This window comes from Anguilla rostrata, chromosome 11 (genome assembly GCF_018555375.3).
Source record: "Anguilla rostrata isolate EN2019 chromosome 11, ASM1855537v3, whole genome shotgun sequence".
NCBI classification, from domain to species: domain Eukaryota; kingdom Metazoa; phylum Chordata; class Actinopteri; order Anguilliformes; family Anguillidae; genus Anguilla; species Anguilla rostrata.
Window position 1 is genome coordinate 36,444,982 of NC_057943.1, and position 17,043 is coordinate 36,462,024.

Consider the following 17,043-nt stretch of genomic DNA (forward strand, 5'->3'; position numbering starts at 1 on the left):
AGAGAGACAGCAGAGTTGCTTTCGTCCTTTTCTCAATAATTATTGGCCCAGTTGACAGAAATCGAATGTTTTAAAAGTTTGTGAGAGCCAATAAATAACCACAATCATAAACCTTGTTTATCAGGCAAGAAACTGCCATTGAAGGAACGCCAGCTCCTGCATGAAGCAGTCGCCTCCCCATAGTTTGCTTGGAACACCGTGAGTCTGCGTTAGCTGTTCATTTCTGTAAGCAACACACTATACTTTGCATTCATTGCCTTTTGTTTCAAAAGTCTAAGTGACGTACGGCCAACTGTCATTTTACTGCGTGCTCTGCCCATCCCCCTCCCTGACCTGTGTGCGGTTAAGGTTAGGGTTAGCTCAGAGTCTGACCTGCGTGTGGTTAGGGTTAGGGTTGGCTCAGAGTCTGACCTGTGTGTGGTTAGGGTTAGGGTTGGCTCAGAGTCTGACCTGTGTGCGGTTAGGGTTAGGGTTGTTTAGAGTCTGACCTGTGTGCGGTTAGGGTTAGGGTTAGCTCAGAGTCTGACCTGCATGTGGTTAGGGTTAGGGTTGGCTCAGATTCTGACCTGTGTGCGGTTAGGGTTAGGGTTGGCTCAGAGTCTGACCTGTGTGCAGTTAGGGTTAGGGTTGGCTCAGAGTCTGACCTGTGTGCGGTTAGGGTTAGCTCAGAGTCCTGTGTGAGGTTAGGGTTAGGGTTAGCTCAGAGTCTGACCTGTGTGCGGTTAGGGTTAGGGTTGGCTCAGAGTCTGACCTGCGTGATGCAGGCTCCGGTGAAGGCCACGATCACGGCCACCACGTTGACTGTGAGCTGGAACTGCAGGAACTTGGAGATGCTGTCGTACACGTTCCTCCCCCACATCACCGCCTTCACGATGCTGGAGAAATTATCATCTGTCAGGATGATGTCAGACGCCTCCTTCGCTACATCTGTGCCTGCAATGCCCTGAAAAGAACAAACAAGCGATCATCATCATCCTCACGCTCATCCTCACCGCCATCCTCCCTACCATCATCACTGCCATCACCATCATCATCGTCAGCACAATTGTCACAATTAAAATCATTCTTAAAGACAGGGAGAAAATCTCAGGTTGCTCTCTCGTACATATCGCACCCATCCACCACCAAAGAGTTGGGGGTGCTACTATTTCAAAGTGAAACAATTATTCAATTAATTGTGGCAACAATCTCAGTCAATCATTAATTTTCTATTTAACCCCTTTAAGGTGTAAAATCACAAATATGTGGTTAGAATGTTGAATGGAATATTCTAGTGTTGATGTAACAATCATTACTGGTGACTGACAGCAATGGAGTTCTAGAACACTGATTTAAAACTTTTGAAAAAACATTCCAAAAAGCCTGTTCTTCAAAGGGTTAATCAGGCTCATAAGAATTACAGGGCAATGTTTATCAATTGATACTTATTGTGTGTTGGCACCACAATAATTACCACCAATGCTAACAAAGCAATCATCATCATCATCATCATCTTTATCATCATCTCATCCTCATTGTCGTAGTGGTATTCGTACTAATTAAATAATTAATCATTTTAAATTACAGCGTTAGTGCCAATTGCACTGTTAGCATAGAAATATTAGCATTAAGGGCATCCATTAATTACAGAGCGAGAATGAACCGAAGTATTAATACGAATGAATCACAGGCTTGGTTTTATTTGCAGGAGTAATAAGCGGAAGGCGACGCTCACCATGGCAAAGCCGACATCGGCCTTCTTCAACGCCGGTCCGTCGTTGGTCCCGTCTCCCGTCACTGCCACCACCTGGCGCTGCTCCACGATGGTGCTGTCGATGATGCCTAGGGAGGGCACAGCGGGCATTACCTGAGCACACTGCCACCTGCACAGCCAGCGTTACCTGAGCACACTGCCACCTGCACGGCCAGCGTCACCTGAGCACACTGCCACCTGCACGGCCAGTGTTACCTGAGCACGTACCTAGCCACCTGCACGGCCAGCGTTACCTGAGCACACTGCCACCTGCACGGCCAGCGTTACCTGAGCACACTGCCACCTGCACGGCCAGCGTTACCTGAGCACACTGCCACCTGCACGGCCAGCGTTACCTGAGCACACTGCCACCTGCACGGCCAGCGTTACCTGAGCACACTGCCACCTGCACAGCCAGCGTTACCTGAGCACGCTGCCACCTGCACAGCCAGCGTTACCTGAGCACGCTGCCACCTGCACAGCCAGCGTTACCTGAGCACACTGCCACCTGCACAGCCAGCTTACCTGAGCACACTGCCACCTGCACAGCCAGCGTTACCTGAGCACACTGCCACCTGCAAGCCAGGTTACTGAGCACGATTACCTGAGCACACTGCCACCTGCACAGCCAGCATTACCTGAGCACACTGCCACCTGCACAGCCAGCGTTACCTGAGCACACTGCTACCTGCATGGCCAGCGTTACCTGAGCACACTGCCACCTGCACAGCTAGCGTTACCTGAGCACACTGCCACCATTCACCAGGGTGTGCCTGTCTGTGAGCACATCACATGACTCACCTTTCACCAGGGTGTGCTTGTCTGTGGGGGAGGATCGGGCCAGGACTCGCAGTTTGGGCCAGATCTTATCGATCCTCTCCTGCTCGATCTGTCAGGGAAGATCACACTGCCGTCACACACTTTATCAAGCAATTAAACACAACATTCTACCAAACACAATTTTCTATTAAACAGAATTCTATTAAACACAACATTCTATTAAACACACTATTATATTAAACACAACATTCCATTAAACACAACATTCTATTAAACACAACATTCCATTAAACACAACATTCTATTAAACACAACATTCTAGTAAACGGAGTGTACTAGTGTACGGACTGTAAGGACGGAGTGTAGCACAGTGGGTAGGGAACTAGACTTGTAACCGAAAGGTCGCAGGTTCGATTCCCGGGTAGGACACTGCCGTTGTACCCTTGAGCAAGGTACTTAACCGAAATTGCTTCAGTATATATCCAGCTGTATAAATGGATACAATGTAAAATGCTATGTAAAAAGTTGTGTAAGTCGCTCTGGATAAGAGTGTCTGCTAAATGCCTGTAATGTAATGTAATGTAGTAAACACAACATACTATCAAAAACAATTTTCTATTAAACAGCATTCTATTAAACACAGCATTCTATTAAACACAACATTCTAGTAAACACAACATACTATCAAAAACAATATTCTATTAAATACAGCATTCTATTGGGCACATTAACTTTCAATTGATTTTGGCTTGGAGTTTTGAAAATGTTTGTTTCTGGCAAAAATCTAGCAAAGAAAATAGTTCTGCTTTTAAATGTGATTATGCATTAGCGTAATGTGACAGAAGTGTCAGTTGGGCAATACAGAAAGCTACTGTCGTTTCACGGGTACATCGCATCTGAAACACACCTCTCCCTTCTCGTTCCTGATTCGTCGGTTGAAGTCCTTCCCCTCCAGACACAGGAAGTCGTCTCCCGGCTGTATGATGCCGCACTTGGCGGCGATGGCGCGTGCCGTGTTGATGTTGTCCCCTGTGACCATGCGCACGGTGATTCCTGCCCGTTGGCATTTCCGAATGGCCTCCGGGACCTAGGGGGCAGCAGAGCGGCCTGTTCACGTGCCTATACAGGCTGTCCTGAGTCCTCCTCACATACCGCACACCCCATCCCGCAGTACACAGTACACGCCCACCCCCCCACAACATCCTGCTCGCTCATAAACGCATTCTTCAGCTGTGCTGGCACTCCATAAAGCACACCCTGGCCACCGTGTGTAAGCGCATTTGAACCCCAGACCCCTGTCCCAGACCCCGTCCCCGCCCCCGGGAGCGCTCCTCCCTCGCACCTCTGGCCGAACGGGGTCCTCTATGCCGACCACGGTGATGCAGATGAGGTCGCTGACGATCTCGGCCTCGTTTTCCCAGTCGGGCTCGGGGCAGGCGGGGAGGTCGCGGTACGCGATGCAGATGGTCCGCAGGCCGTCGCACGCCATGGGCTCGATCACCTTCTTCACCATCTCCTCTCGGTCCCGGTTCCGGAAGCCACGAGGCTCGCCGCCGGATGCCAAGATGGAGGAGCACCTGAGAGCAGGGGGGGGGGGCGGGAACGTGCACACTCATCACCACAGTAATACACCCACACCCTGATGCTGCTCTCAGATTTCAACCACCGTGTTTGAAGAATCAAATAAGGAAGCTTAACAGATCTTCCATCCCAACATGCACACACACACACACACGCACCACACACACCACACATGCTCACACACACACACACACACGCGCACACACGCGCACACACACACATGCACACACATGCACACACACACACGCACACACACACACGCACACACACACACACACACACTCACACACACACACACACACACACACACGCTCACTTCTTCAGCAGGATCTCAGAGGCGCCCTTGCTGTAGAGGCGGAAGGACCGGTCGGGCAGCTGCAGCACGGTGCTCATGGACTTGCGGACGGAGTTGAAGGTGTAGACCTTGTACAGCTTCTCCTCGGGGATCTGCTCCCTGACGGTCGCGTAGTCCCTCCCCAGGTCGAGCACGAAGCCCAGCAGGGAACACTCCGTCTTGTTGCCCACCTGCTTGGGCAAACCGCCCTCTTTCTCCGGGGGCTGGAGGCCAGGAAGAGGGGCGGGACCGGGCAAAAACCAACCACAATAAGAGGAGAAGGGGAATGAGATGAGAGAGGAAGACAATGAGAATTGTGAGGGTTTCTTTTCTTCTATTTTTTCTATCTAAGTTCATTTGAAAGGAGTGATGAGTACATGTCCACCTTCAGAGGAAGCAAAGAGAAAAATGAACAATCAATAAGAGGAGTTACAGAAAACAAGTTGACTGAATGCTCTGCATGGCTTGTGCATAGCAGCACATGGAAGTAGCGCCGCAGAAGCGTTCGGCTCTGATCCGTCCTGTAAGACAGATTCAGCCAAGGTGACTCCACTGTGCAGCACTGCAGCCCATTATCTCCCATTGCAGGACGTGCAGCCGAACAGCTCACTGCCTACGGAACAGCGCACTTCATAAGGCTCCGTTCCAACAAAGAGGCAGACACAGGCATCCTCCTGCTTTTTTTCCACAGGAGGAGGGAATTCTAATGAAAACCCAGCAGGTCAAAGTTCAGCAAGGTTTAGCTATCGCTGTGAGTGTTCGCAAAGGGATGTCTGGAGACTGTTTTTCCCACAACAAACTGTTTGTCGAAGCTGCAAAGCCGCCTCCCGTTCTCATTTTACAGGCCTTCTAATTCAGAGACTCTGTACTTTTTGTTGGGACTCGGTAACATTATTGATTTCCCTTCAGCACCAGCAGATCGTGTATACAGATTCACTACGTGGCCAAAAGTGTGTGGACACCAGACATCCAACACCTCGTCCAAAACTATGGCCATTAATATGGAGTTGATCCACTCTTTGCTGCTATAACAACCTCCACTCTCCTGGGAAGGTTTTATACTAGATGTTGGGGTATTGCTGCAGGGATTTGCTTCCATTCAGCCAGAAGGGCATTAGTGAGGTCAGGAAACTGATTGGGAGATTAGGCTTGGCTCACAGTTGGCTTTCCAATTGATCCCAAAGGTGTTGGATGGGGTTGAGGTCAGGGCTCTGTGCAATCTCAACAAAACCATTTCTAAGTGGATCTCACCGTATGCCTGGATGCATTGTCATGCTGAAACAAGAAAGGGCCTTTCCCAAACTATTGCCATAAAGTTGGAATGTCAGTGCATTAGAATTTGCCTTCACTGGAATTAAGGGGCCGAGTCCAAACTATGAAAAACAGGCTCAGACCAAGGGGTGTCCAGATACTTTTGGTCATCTAAAGTATTTCAGAAGATTTTTTGAGTCCACTGTTTTTGTGCCTTACATTCGGCAGACCTTCCCATACCCTGGGTAACGCAATCACCAACTGTGCATTGCCCTACGGAGCTACCAGCCAGTACTGTACTGGTCTCATACAGGAAGCCCTTTGTTATATTTATATATGTTTTGTTGTAGATATTGCAGAATGCAGGAACATGAGCTCTGTCCTGTTGCTGGACGATGAACTCTAGCTGTGTAATGTTAATGTCTAGCCTTTAAGCATTCCCTATTGTTTCACAGCTTAAAGCAAGCTACCAAAGTAGCTAATCTCTTCCATAGTTGGCTAGCAAGCTGTCTTATCATGTGACTAGATAAATCCATCAGATAAAATTTGCTAGCTTGGTAGCTAACTTAGCCACAAAGCTGATTTGAAGTCTTTCTAACCCTTATTGAAAATACAGTGGTCACCGGCTGTGATGTTAACATTAGCTGACACACAATTTATTTTTTTATACTGGGTCTGTTTCAAATGGACCACATTTATCCAAAGCGCTTTACAATTGATGCCTCTCATTCACCAGAGCAGTTAGGGGTTAGGTGTCTTGCTCAGGGACACTTCGACACGCCCAGGGCGCGGATCGAACCGGCAACCCTCCGACTGCCAGACAACCACTCTTACCTCCTGAGCTATGTCGCCCCGTTTCAGGAACAGTAAATAAGCTAACCTTTGCTATACAGGCTTATACAGCTTCAGTACTTCAAAGTTAGCCTGCTAATTAGCCAACGGGAGGGACATCTCAATATCAGCGGTCAGTGTACTCTGCTGAACTATGCTCATGCTGCAAATCAAAAAGCACCAAGTTTTTCAGCAAACCCATTTAAAGCAACTCAATTCAGACATTAGGGATGCGCAATCTGGACATTCTGGGCCAACATCAGTGCCAACATTTGTCTGTCAATATTGAGCTATGCAGATGCTGCCCTGTTTTACAGCACAAATGCAAATTGAAACCAAGCTTCCACATCCATGGGAGAGGCAGATCAGCACAGATGTCAACTTATAAAGAAAAAATTTAACACATTTTTTTTATTTATTATTATTAAAAAAAACAGAACATTTCCACATGCTGACTTTATTATGAAGCAGAGCCCAGAGAGCTACTCAGACCCTGCATAGCTCAGCTCATGAGTCTGACCGGTAAAAATGATGCATTAAAAATAAATAATAAATAAAAGATGCTCAGATGATTATGATTAGGCTAATTTTAGAGCGTGACATTTCCCCTGAATCTGCAGCATCGCTGGGCGCATGAAACGGGCCGACGCTGGGGCACACGCTGCTTCGCCCCGTAATGGCATCGGGGCGACGCCGACGGGTTCGCTTTACGCCATAATGGCATCGGGGCGACGCCGACGGGTTCGCTTTACGCCATAATGGCATCGGGGCGACGCCGACGGGTTTGCTTTACGCCATAATGGCATCGGGCGACGCCGACGGGTTCGCTTTACGCCATAATGGCATCGGGCGACGCCGACGGGTTCGCTTTACGCCATAATGGCATCGGGGCGACGCCGACGGGTTCGCTTTACGCCATAATGGCATCGGGGCGACGCCGACGGGTTCGCTTTACGCCATAATGGCATCGGGGCGACGCCGACGGGTTCGCTTTACGCCATAATGGCATCGGGGCGACGCCGACGGGTTCGCTTTACGCCATAATGGCATCGGGGCGACGCCGACGGGTTCGCTTTACGCCATAATGGCATCGGGGCGACGCCGACGGGTTCGCTTTACGCCATAATGGCATCGGGGCGACGCCGACGGGTTCGCTTTACGCCATAATGGCATCGGGGCGACGCCGACGGGTTTGCTTTACGCCATAATGGCATCGGGGCGTCGCCGACGGGTTCGCTTTACGCCATAATGGCATCGGGGCGACGCCGACGGGTTTGCTTTACGCCATAATGGCATCGGGGCGACGCCGACGGGTTCGCTTAACGCTGTAATTGGCTGATACAATACAGCCCTGATATCACTGTGCATCCCTATCAGACATAGTTTTATAACTCTACATCCTGCCTCAAACCTGTAGGCCTGAAGTTGTAAGAGGGCACAGATTTTGACATTTTTTTTAGTTTTTGGGAAACCTCAACTAAAACCACAAGCACCACCACCACCACCCCCACGGCGGGGACCCGTTTCAGACGCGTGCTAACGCCCCCGCAGAACGCCGCGGAGAGAGCCGGAGGAGGCTGGGCGGGGACGGGCAGGGGGACTGCCGAGCGCCGCGGGGGAACGCACCATGATCTTGGAGGTGTAGGCGCTGTTGACGGCGATGGCGCTGACGAGCAGCTCCAGGATCTTGGCGTTGACCTGGCCGGCGTCGGGCACCTCGCGGAAGTGCTGGTCGCCCAGGTACGTCTGCACCACCGTCATGCGGTTGGTGGTGAGGGTGCCCGTCTTGTCGGAGCAGATGGCCGTGGCGTTGCCCATGGTCTCGCAGGCGTCCAGGTGCCTCACCAGGTTGTTGTCCTTCATCATTTTCTGAAGAAGAGGAGCGACGACGAGCGGGTGATCTGGGGGCTCTGCACTACCGTCGTTATTGCTGTTATACACGATTATGATTACGATCACGATCGCAAATGCGATCATTAATGATATCCATGGCTCGTCAGACCTGATAACTTTAGCGCTGAATGAACAGATAGCTGAACGAGATGAGTTCCTCACCTAAAACATCTTTATGAAACTCTGCTCACCCTTATAAAGCTCTAACGTATAAAGCTCTGCTCACCTTCATAAAGCTCTAACCTGTATAAAGCTCTGCTCACCTTTATACATCTCTAACCTGTACAAAGCTCTGCTCATCTTTATAAAGCTCTAACATGTACAGTATAAAGCTCTGCTCACCTTTATAAAGCTTTAACATGTACAGTATAAAGCTCTGCTCACCTTTATAAAGCTCTAACTTGTATAAAGCTCTGCTCACCTTTATAAAGCTCTAACATGTATAAAGCTCTGCTCACCTTTATAAAGCTCTAACATGTATAAAGCTCTGCTCACCTTTATAAAGCTCTAACATGTACAGTATAAAGCTCTGCTCACCTTTATAAAGCTCTAACATGTATAAAACTCTGCTCACCTTTATAAAGCTCTAACCTGTATAAAGCTCTGCTCACCTTTATACATCTCTAACCTGTACAAAGCTCTGCTCATCTTTATAAAGCTCTAACATGTACAGTATAAAGCTCTGCTCACCTCTATAAAGCTCTAACATGTACAGTATAAAGCTCTGCTCACCTTTATAAAGCTCTAACATGTATAAAACTCTGCTCACCTTTATAAAGCTCTAACATGTACAGTATAAAGCTCTGCTCACCTTTATAAAGCTCTAACATGTACAGTATAAAGCTCTGCTCACCTTTATAAAGCTCTAACATGTATAAAACTCTGCTCACCTTTATAAAGCTCTAACCTGTATAAAGCTCTGCTCACCTTTATAAAGCTCTAACCTGTATAAAACTCTGCTCACCTTTATAAAGCTCTAACATGTACAGTATAAAGCTCTGCTCACCTTCATAAAGCTCTAACCTGTATAAAGCTCTGCTCACCTTTATAAAGCTCTAACATGTACAGTATAAAACTCTGCTCACCTTTATAAAGCTCTAACATGTACAGTATAAAGCTCTGCTCACCTTTATAAAGCTCTAACATGTACAGTATAAAACTCTGCTCACCTTTATAAAGCTCTAACATGTATAAAGCTCTGCTCACCTTTATAAAGCTCTAACATGTACAGTATAAAACTCTGCTCACCTTTATAAAGCTCTAACATGTACAGTATAAAGCTCTGCTCACCTTTATAAAGCTCTAACCAGTATAAAGCTCTGCTCATCTTTATAAAGCTCTAACCAGTATAAAGCTCTGCTCATCTTTATAAAGCTCTAACCAGTATAAAGCTCTGCTCATCTTTATAAAGCTCTAACCAGTATAAAGCTCTGCTCACCTTTATAAAGCTCTAACCTGTATAAAGCTCTGCTCACCTTTATAAAGCTCTAACCTGTATAAAGCTCTGCTCATCTTTATAAAGCTTTAACATATACAGTATAAAGCTCTGCCCACCTTTATAAAGCTCTAACATATACAGTATAAAGCTCTGCTCACCTTTATAAAGCTCTAACCTGTATAAAGCTCTGCTCACCTTTATAAAGCTCTAACATGTACAGTATAAAGCTCTGCTCACCTTTATAAAGCTTTAACCTGTATAAAGCTCTGCTCATCTTTATAAAGCTCTAACCAGTATAAAGCTCTGCTCACCTTTATAAAGCTCTAACATGTACAGTATAAAGCTCTGCTCACCTTTATAAAGCTCTAACATGTACAGTATAAAGCTCTGCTCACCTTTATAAAGCTCTAACATGTACAGTATAAAACTCTGCTCACCTTTATAAAGCTCTAACATGTACAGTATAAAACTCTGCTCACCTTTATAAAGCTCTAACCTGTATAAAGCTCTGCTCACCTTTATAAAGCTCTAACACGTATAAAGCTCTGCTCACCTTTATAAAGCTCTAACATATATAGAGCTCTGCTCACCTTTATAAAGTTTGGCTGGCCTTCGGAAATGTTTGCTCACCTTTGTAACTCTACCAACCTTCGCGAAGTTGTGCTCTCTTTCTCAAAGCTCTGCTCACCTTTACAGAGTAGGCCAGAGAGATGGTAACTGCCAGAGGAAGACCTTCAGGGACAGCCACCACCAGCACGGTGACACCGATGATGAAGAACTTGACGAAATACTGCACATACACAGGTGTGCACTCTGTCAGCCAAACACGCCCTTCAATCACGAAGGTCTCAATCACGAAATACAGCACCAGGATAATCACTGTGATGGCCGACATCACCAGACCTGCAGAACAGTAGGGACATAGTCACACACACTCACACACACAGAGGCACACACACACACACAAACACACACACAGAGGCATACACACACACTCACTCACAGAGGCACACACACACACACAAACACACACACAGAGGCATACACACACACTCACACACACAGAGGCACACACACACACAAACACACACACAGAGGCATACACACACACTCACTCACAGAGGCACACACACACACACACACACACACACACACACACACACACACACAGAGGCACACACACTCACTCAAACACACACACACAGGCATACACACACACAGAGGCATACACACACACTCACTACAACACCAAAACACACACACACACACAAACACACACACAGAGGCATACACACAGACGCACTCACAGAGGCACACACACACACACACACACACACACACACATATACACGCACACACACACACACACTCACTCAAACACACACACACTCACTCACAGAGGCATACCACACACACACTCACTCACACACACACACTCACGCATGCACTCACGCACATACACACAGACACACACACACCAACGCACAGAGACACACACACACACACTCGCGCACACTCCACACACAGACACACACTCATACTCACACACTCACAGTCTAACCTGCTTTCCCGATCTGAACGGCCAGTTTGGTGAGTTTGCCCTGCAGCACAGACTTCTCCTTTTTGGGCACGTTTGTTTTCTTCTTCTCTCTCTCCTCCACCTCTCCACCTTCTGCACTCTTCAGCGGCTGCATCTCCATGGCAACCGCCCCGTCCTGCTTCTTGGCTGGGGGGTAGGCCCCGAGGGGAGGTCAGTCAGAACGGTAAAACCACGAAAGACAGGAAAGAGTTTGGGGATACATATAGTCAATAATACTGTCACATCGTTTGTTTTTGAATAGCAGTATGCCGATGAGAGACTGGAGGCACTATGATGGTTGTACAGACTGTAAAAAATGCAGCCCTCCAAAAAAATATGCAGCCATTTTCTTCTTTAATTTCTATAAGGAGAAACGTTTAACAGACAGCACATCTCAAGTACACACACACTGTATGCATGATGTATATGCACGAACAAATCCGTGTGGTTGTGTGTACAAGTCAGAGACCCACACCCTTCCTAGTGCTCAACTCACAAACAACATTTCCTTTCTTCCTCTCTCTCTCTAGCTCTCTCTTTCTGTCCACTTCCTTTCCCTCACTCCATCATTTAATCATTTAACGTCATTACAGCGCATCTACCTCTCCTCTCTTAGCTCTTACCTTTGTTCTGGCTGTTTTCCACTGATCCATCCTGCTGCTTTCCTGTGGGGGTGTGTGAGGGAGAGAGAGGGAGAGCAAGAGAAAGTGAGAGAGAGAGAGAGAGAGAGAGAGAGAAAAAGAGAGGGAGAGAGAGAGGGAGAGAGAAAAAGAGGGGGAGAGTGAAAGAGAGGGAGAGAGAAAAAGAAAGGGAGAGAGAGAAAGAGAGAGAAAAATAAAGAATGTGTGAAAGAGCCCAAGGACACAGCACTAATGGCGTGAAAGTAAATGAATATGCGCAAACTGCCCGTTACAATCCCGAGAGGCCGCAGTGTCCATATAACGCAGATCACACACGTCGTACTGTGTGACTAAAACCATAACAATCATAACAGTAACTATCACTGCCATTGACCTTGTGTCACCATATCTGTCCTTTTGGATCTGGTTTGGTTCCGTTCCCAGCAGTACCTCAGCAGTGTTGCGTGGCTGGAACCGAAAGGCACCGGAAAACTGGTGCCTCAGATTAATGCCAGTCTCAGGTCAATGCCAGTCTCAGATTAATGCCAGTCTCAGATTATTGCCAGCCTCAGGTCAATGCCAGTCTCAGATTAATGCCAGTCTCAGGTTAATGCCAGTCTCAGGTTAATGCCAGTCTCAGGTTAATGCCAGTCTCAGGTTAATGCCAGTCTCAGGTTAATGCCAGTCTCAGGTTAATGCCAGTCTCAGGTTAATGCCAGTCTCAGGTTAATGCTAGTCTCAGATTAATGCCAGTCTCAAATTAATGCCAGTCTAAGGCTAATGTCAGTCTCAGATTAATTCCAGTCTCAGGTTCATGCCAGTCTCAGGCTAATGCCAGTCTCAGGTTAATGCCAGTCTCAGGTCAATGCCAGTCTCAGGTTAATGCTAAACTCAGGTTAATTCCAGTCTCAGGTTAATGCCAGTCTCAGATTAATGCCAGTCTAAGGCTAATGCCAGTCTCAGGCTAATGCCAGTCTCAGATTCATGCCAATCTCAGGTTAATGCTAAAGTCAGATTAATGCCAGTCTCATATTAATGCCAGTCTCGGGCTAATGCCAGTCTCAGTTTAATGCTAGTCTCAGGTTAATGCCAGTCTCAGATTAATGCCAGTCCCAGGTTAATGCCAGTCTCAGTATGCCAGTCTCAGGTTATCAGTCCATCAGAGTGTAATCAATCTCAGGTTAATGCCAGTCAGTCAGCCTGAGATGACAGTCTCGTTACCATCAGTTAGCAGTCAGTGAGCCATGACAACCACCCTGGAGGCAGGTAGGGGCTCTGTGTGAGGAGAGGGGGTGCACCTACCATTGGTGACGTGTCTCTGTTTTGTCTCAATTGCAGGAGCTGGAAGGGCAGAAGTGATACTACTGCCCTCTATTGGAGGGTTGGGGGTCAGGGGCAGGGGCAATAAGGGATGTTTCAGAGAAAATGGGGGTTGGGGGTTGGAAGCAGGGGCAATAATGGATATTTAAGAAAAAAGGGGGTGAGACAAAAAAAGGAAACAGAAAGAATATCAGAAACAAACAAAGAAAAAACATCAAACCGAAGAATGAAAGTGAGGTTTCGAAAAGCGCACCAAAGCTGAGTTTTTAAGGGCAGACCAAGCGATCCGGTGGTCAGATTTATCACCACAGATTCACTTCTCCAGTAAGCATAGATATGGGATGCTTATTTTCAGCAAGGCCAGTTTTAAATGGGAGTTTTAAATACCCTGGAAAGGATCCTGCAGTTTAAGTGAGCGGAAGTTTAACACACCTATTGGGAGGCCTGAGCAGGAATGAGTGTGAAAGACGGCCTGTTTCTGTCTCTCTTACACTTCCTGGCTATCCCCACACACACGCTCATGCATGCACACACGCAGACGTACAGACACGCACACACACACACACACATAAACGCACACACACACACATACACACACACACTCACACACACTCTCACACACACACGCACGCACACACATACACACACACACATAAACGCACACGCACACACACACACACATACACACACACACTCACACGCACGCACACACACACACACACACAAGCACAGGCACGTGCATATTCCTGTAACTGTCATACAGTCGTCAGATGCCCTCCCCGCTGCCCCCAGCTCTCTCTCCCATTAATAATGAATGTCTCTCTGCAGACTCGCCTGTGGGCTAAAACACTGCACAGCGACGGCTCTTCCAGGCACAGAAAAAGAGCTGAATAAGTCATGAGCGAGGGGTTGTGTGTTCCGCTCCTGCGTCTCCAGTATGGTGTGGGGTCCGCACTCACGCAGGGCTCCTGCTCTAAGCTTTCTCACACAACTCCTGTGTATTTGTATGTGTGTGTGTGTGTGTGGGTCTGTGAGTGTTGGGATGTGTGTGTGTGTGTGTGTGTGGGTCTGTGAGTGTTGGGATGTGTGTGTGTGTGTGTGGGTGTGTGAGTATTGGGATGTGTGTGTGTGTGTTTGGGTGGCTGTGTGTGTGTGTGTGTGTGTGTTTGGGAGGTTGTGTGTGTGTGTGTGTGTGGGTGTGTGAGTGTTGGGGTGTGTCAGGTGGTTGTGTGTGTGTATTTGTATGTGTGTGTGTCTGTGTGTTTGGGAGGTTGTGTGTGTGTGTGTATGCGTGTGTGGATACGTGCGTGTGTTTGGGTGGTTGTGTATATGAATTTGTGTGTGTGGATACGTGTGTGTTTTTGGGAGGTTGTGTGTGTGTGTGTGTGTGGGTGTGTGAGTGTTGGGGTGTGTTTGGGTGGTTGTGTGTGTGTATTTATATGTGTGTGTGGCTGCGTGTGTGTGTTTGGGTGGTTGTGTATGTGAATTTGTGTGTGTGTGTGTGTGTGTGGATGCGTGTGGACATGTGTGAACTGTATGCGTGTGTGTGTGTGTGTGTGTGTGTGTGCATGTGTGGGAACTGTATGCGTGTGTGTGTGTGAACTCTGTGTGTGTGTGAGCGTGTGCGTGAGTGCGTGCGTGCATGTGTGTGTAAGCGTCCGTGCATGTTTGTGTGTATGTGTGTGAGTGCGTGTGTGCTTGTGCGTTCATGTGTGTGTGTGTGTGTGTGCGTGCGTGCGTGTGTGTGTGTAAGCGTCCGTGCATGTTTGTGTGTGTGTGAGTGCGTGAGTGTGTGTGTGCTTGTGCGTGCGTGTGTGTGTGTGTGTGTGTGTGTGTGTGCGTGTGCGCGTGCGTGTGTGTGTGTAAGCGTCCGTGCATGTTTGTGTGTGTGTGTGTGAGTGCGTGAGTGTGTGTGGTGGGCTTGTGTGGCATGTGTGTGTGTGTGGTGTAGTGTGCGTGGTGTGTGTGTGTCACCAGACCTCCTTTCATAGTTCGTCAGCGGGTGCATCCGAGGTGCTGAACACTCAATCTTTAACCCTCTTATTACAGTTACATAGCTCCCGCACGCAGCACACATACACACACACAACAATAAACACACACACATCTCAACCCACACACACCACACACTGCACACACGCGTAGTACACACACACTCACCCACATACACATACGCACAACTCTCACACACACACACACATGCACACACGCGTAGGGACACACACACTCACCCACATACACATACGCACAACTCTCTCACACACACACACACACACACACATGCACACACATGCACCCCACACAGGACACACCCCACACCACACCACCAGTCCATGCATGGAACTGAAGTAAACATCTCTGCAGGTACTGTGGTCTGGGGGACAGTGTCTCTCTGTATGTCTCAGTGTTGAACATTAGAACAAGACCAAGCTTTTCTCTGTCCTTCTTGTGTTTCTCTCACCCTCCTTCTCTTACTCTCTCTTTCTCCCTCTCTATCTCCCTCTCTCCCTCTGCTCCCCGGCTTTCTGCCTTCCTCTGCCTTGTCTCTTACCTTTCTTTTCCTTCTTCTCCTCTTCTCCCTCTCCGGCTCCCAGCAGGGTGAAGATGATTCCGGTCTGAGAGTTCACTCCTACAGCAGTGACCAGCATCTTCCCTGACCCCTCCATCACGTGCGTGCCTGGAAAGAGAGAGACAGAGAGAGAGAGACAGAGAGACAAATAGAGAGAGAGAGGTTACACACACAGAGCCTCACTTTCCCATAATGCACTCGCACACGCCGACATGCTCACCGACACACACACACACACACACGCAGACAGGCGCTCACACACACACACGCACACTGGTGACACCAGAGATTGGGTCCCATAAAAAGATCTCACATTGGGCCCCACTACCCCAGAAAATCCTACATTCTCATATCTTTTTGAGGGCCCCTGTCCGTCAGGGCCCTTAAAATCATCTTAACCGCCCACCTCCTCCCCTCTCCCCCCGGTGGTGCCCCTGCTCACCGGACAGCAGCATGGGGTCCTTGTCGGCAGACTTGCGCACGTGGTCAGACTCTCCGGTCAGCGAGCTCTCGTCGATCTTCAGGTCGTTTCCCTGGATCAGTATGCCATCTGCTGGCAGGAGGTCGCCTGGTCGGGGAGGAGAGCAGGATGAGTTCCGGCCGGCGCGGGTGCGGTGAGAGTTAGGGTTAGGGTCAGGGTTAGTGCCGTGCGGTAAAGGAAGGCAGTGGGGGGGGGTGCTGACCGTATTTGACCTGCGCCACGTCTCCCACCACGATCTCGGCCACGGGGATCTGGATGACGCTGCCGTTGCGCACCACGGTGAAGCGCTGCTCCTGCTCGATGCGGCTCTGCAGCCCGCGGAACTGCTTCTCCTTGCTCCAGTCGTTGAAGGCCGTCACCAGGACGACGCAGATGACGGACAGCAGGATGGCCGCGCCCTCGATCCACCCCGCCTCGGCCTCGCCCTCGTCCTCGGCTCCTGCACTTCCTTTCCCACAGCCTGGGGGTCGGGCGGGGGGGGGGGGGGGTGGGCAGGGGGCGACGGGTTCAGAACGGGTTTGGAAGGTCGACAGGTTGACAGGTTGACAGGTTGACAGGTTGAACAGGGACCAGAAAGAGAGGAAAGGAGAATTTTGGGGTGGCAGGTCCAGAGAGAGTTTTCACAGCAGAGGAA

General features: G+C 48.8%; 1 protein-coding gene across 5 annotated transcripts in view; it reads right to left on the reverse strand.

The window, feature by feature from the left end:
* The window catches only part of LOC135234787 (plasma membrane calcium-transporting ATPase 3), a 58,340-nt gene that overhangs the window by 23,158 nt on the left and 18,139 nt on the right, over window positions 1-17,043 (reverse strand). For 3 of the 5 annotated variants that reach the window (XM_064299721.1, XM_064299716.1, XM_064299718.1), the window contains exons 4-17: window positions 16,612-16,869; window positions 16,371-16,496; window positions 15,911-16,036; window positions 13,342-13,410; window positions 12,043-12,084; window positions 11,402-11,566; window positions 10,529-10,743; window positions 8,136-8,378; window positions 4,410-4,651; window positions 3,855-4,089; window positions 3,420-3,599; window positions 2,534-2,621; window positions 1,715-1,821; window positions 752-943 (exon numbers count right to left, since the gene is read on the reverse strand). In XM_064299721.1, the coding sequence (XP_064155791.1) occupies window positions 752-943; window positions 1,715-1,821; window positions 2,534-2,621; window positions 3,420-3,599; window positions 3,855-4,089; window positions 4,410-4,651; window positions 8,136-8,378; window positions 10,529-10,743; window positions 11,402-11,566; window positions 12,043-12,084; window positions 13,342-13,410; window positions 15,911-16,036; window positions 16,371-16,496; window positions 16,612-16,869 (2,288 nt within the window). The remainder of the gene's footprint in view (window positions 1-751; window positions 944-1,714; window positions 1,822-2,533; window positions 2,622-3,419; window positions 3,600-3,854; window positions 4,090-4,409; window positions 4,652-8,135; window positions 8,379-10,528; window positions 10,744-11,401; window positions 11,567-12,042; window positions 12,085-13,341; window positions 13,411-15,910; window positions 16,037-16,370; window positions 16,497-16,611; window positions 16,870-17,043) is intronic. The other 2 variants (XM_064299717.1, XM_064299720.1) reach the window with 1 other exon arrangement.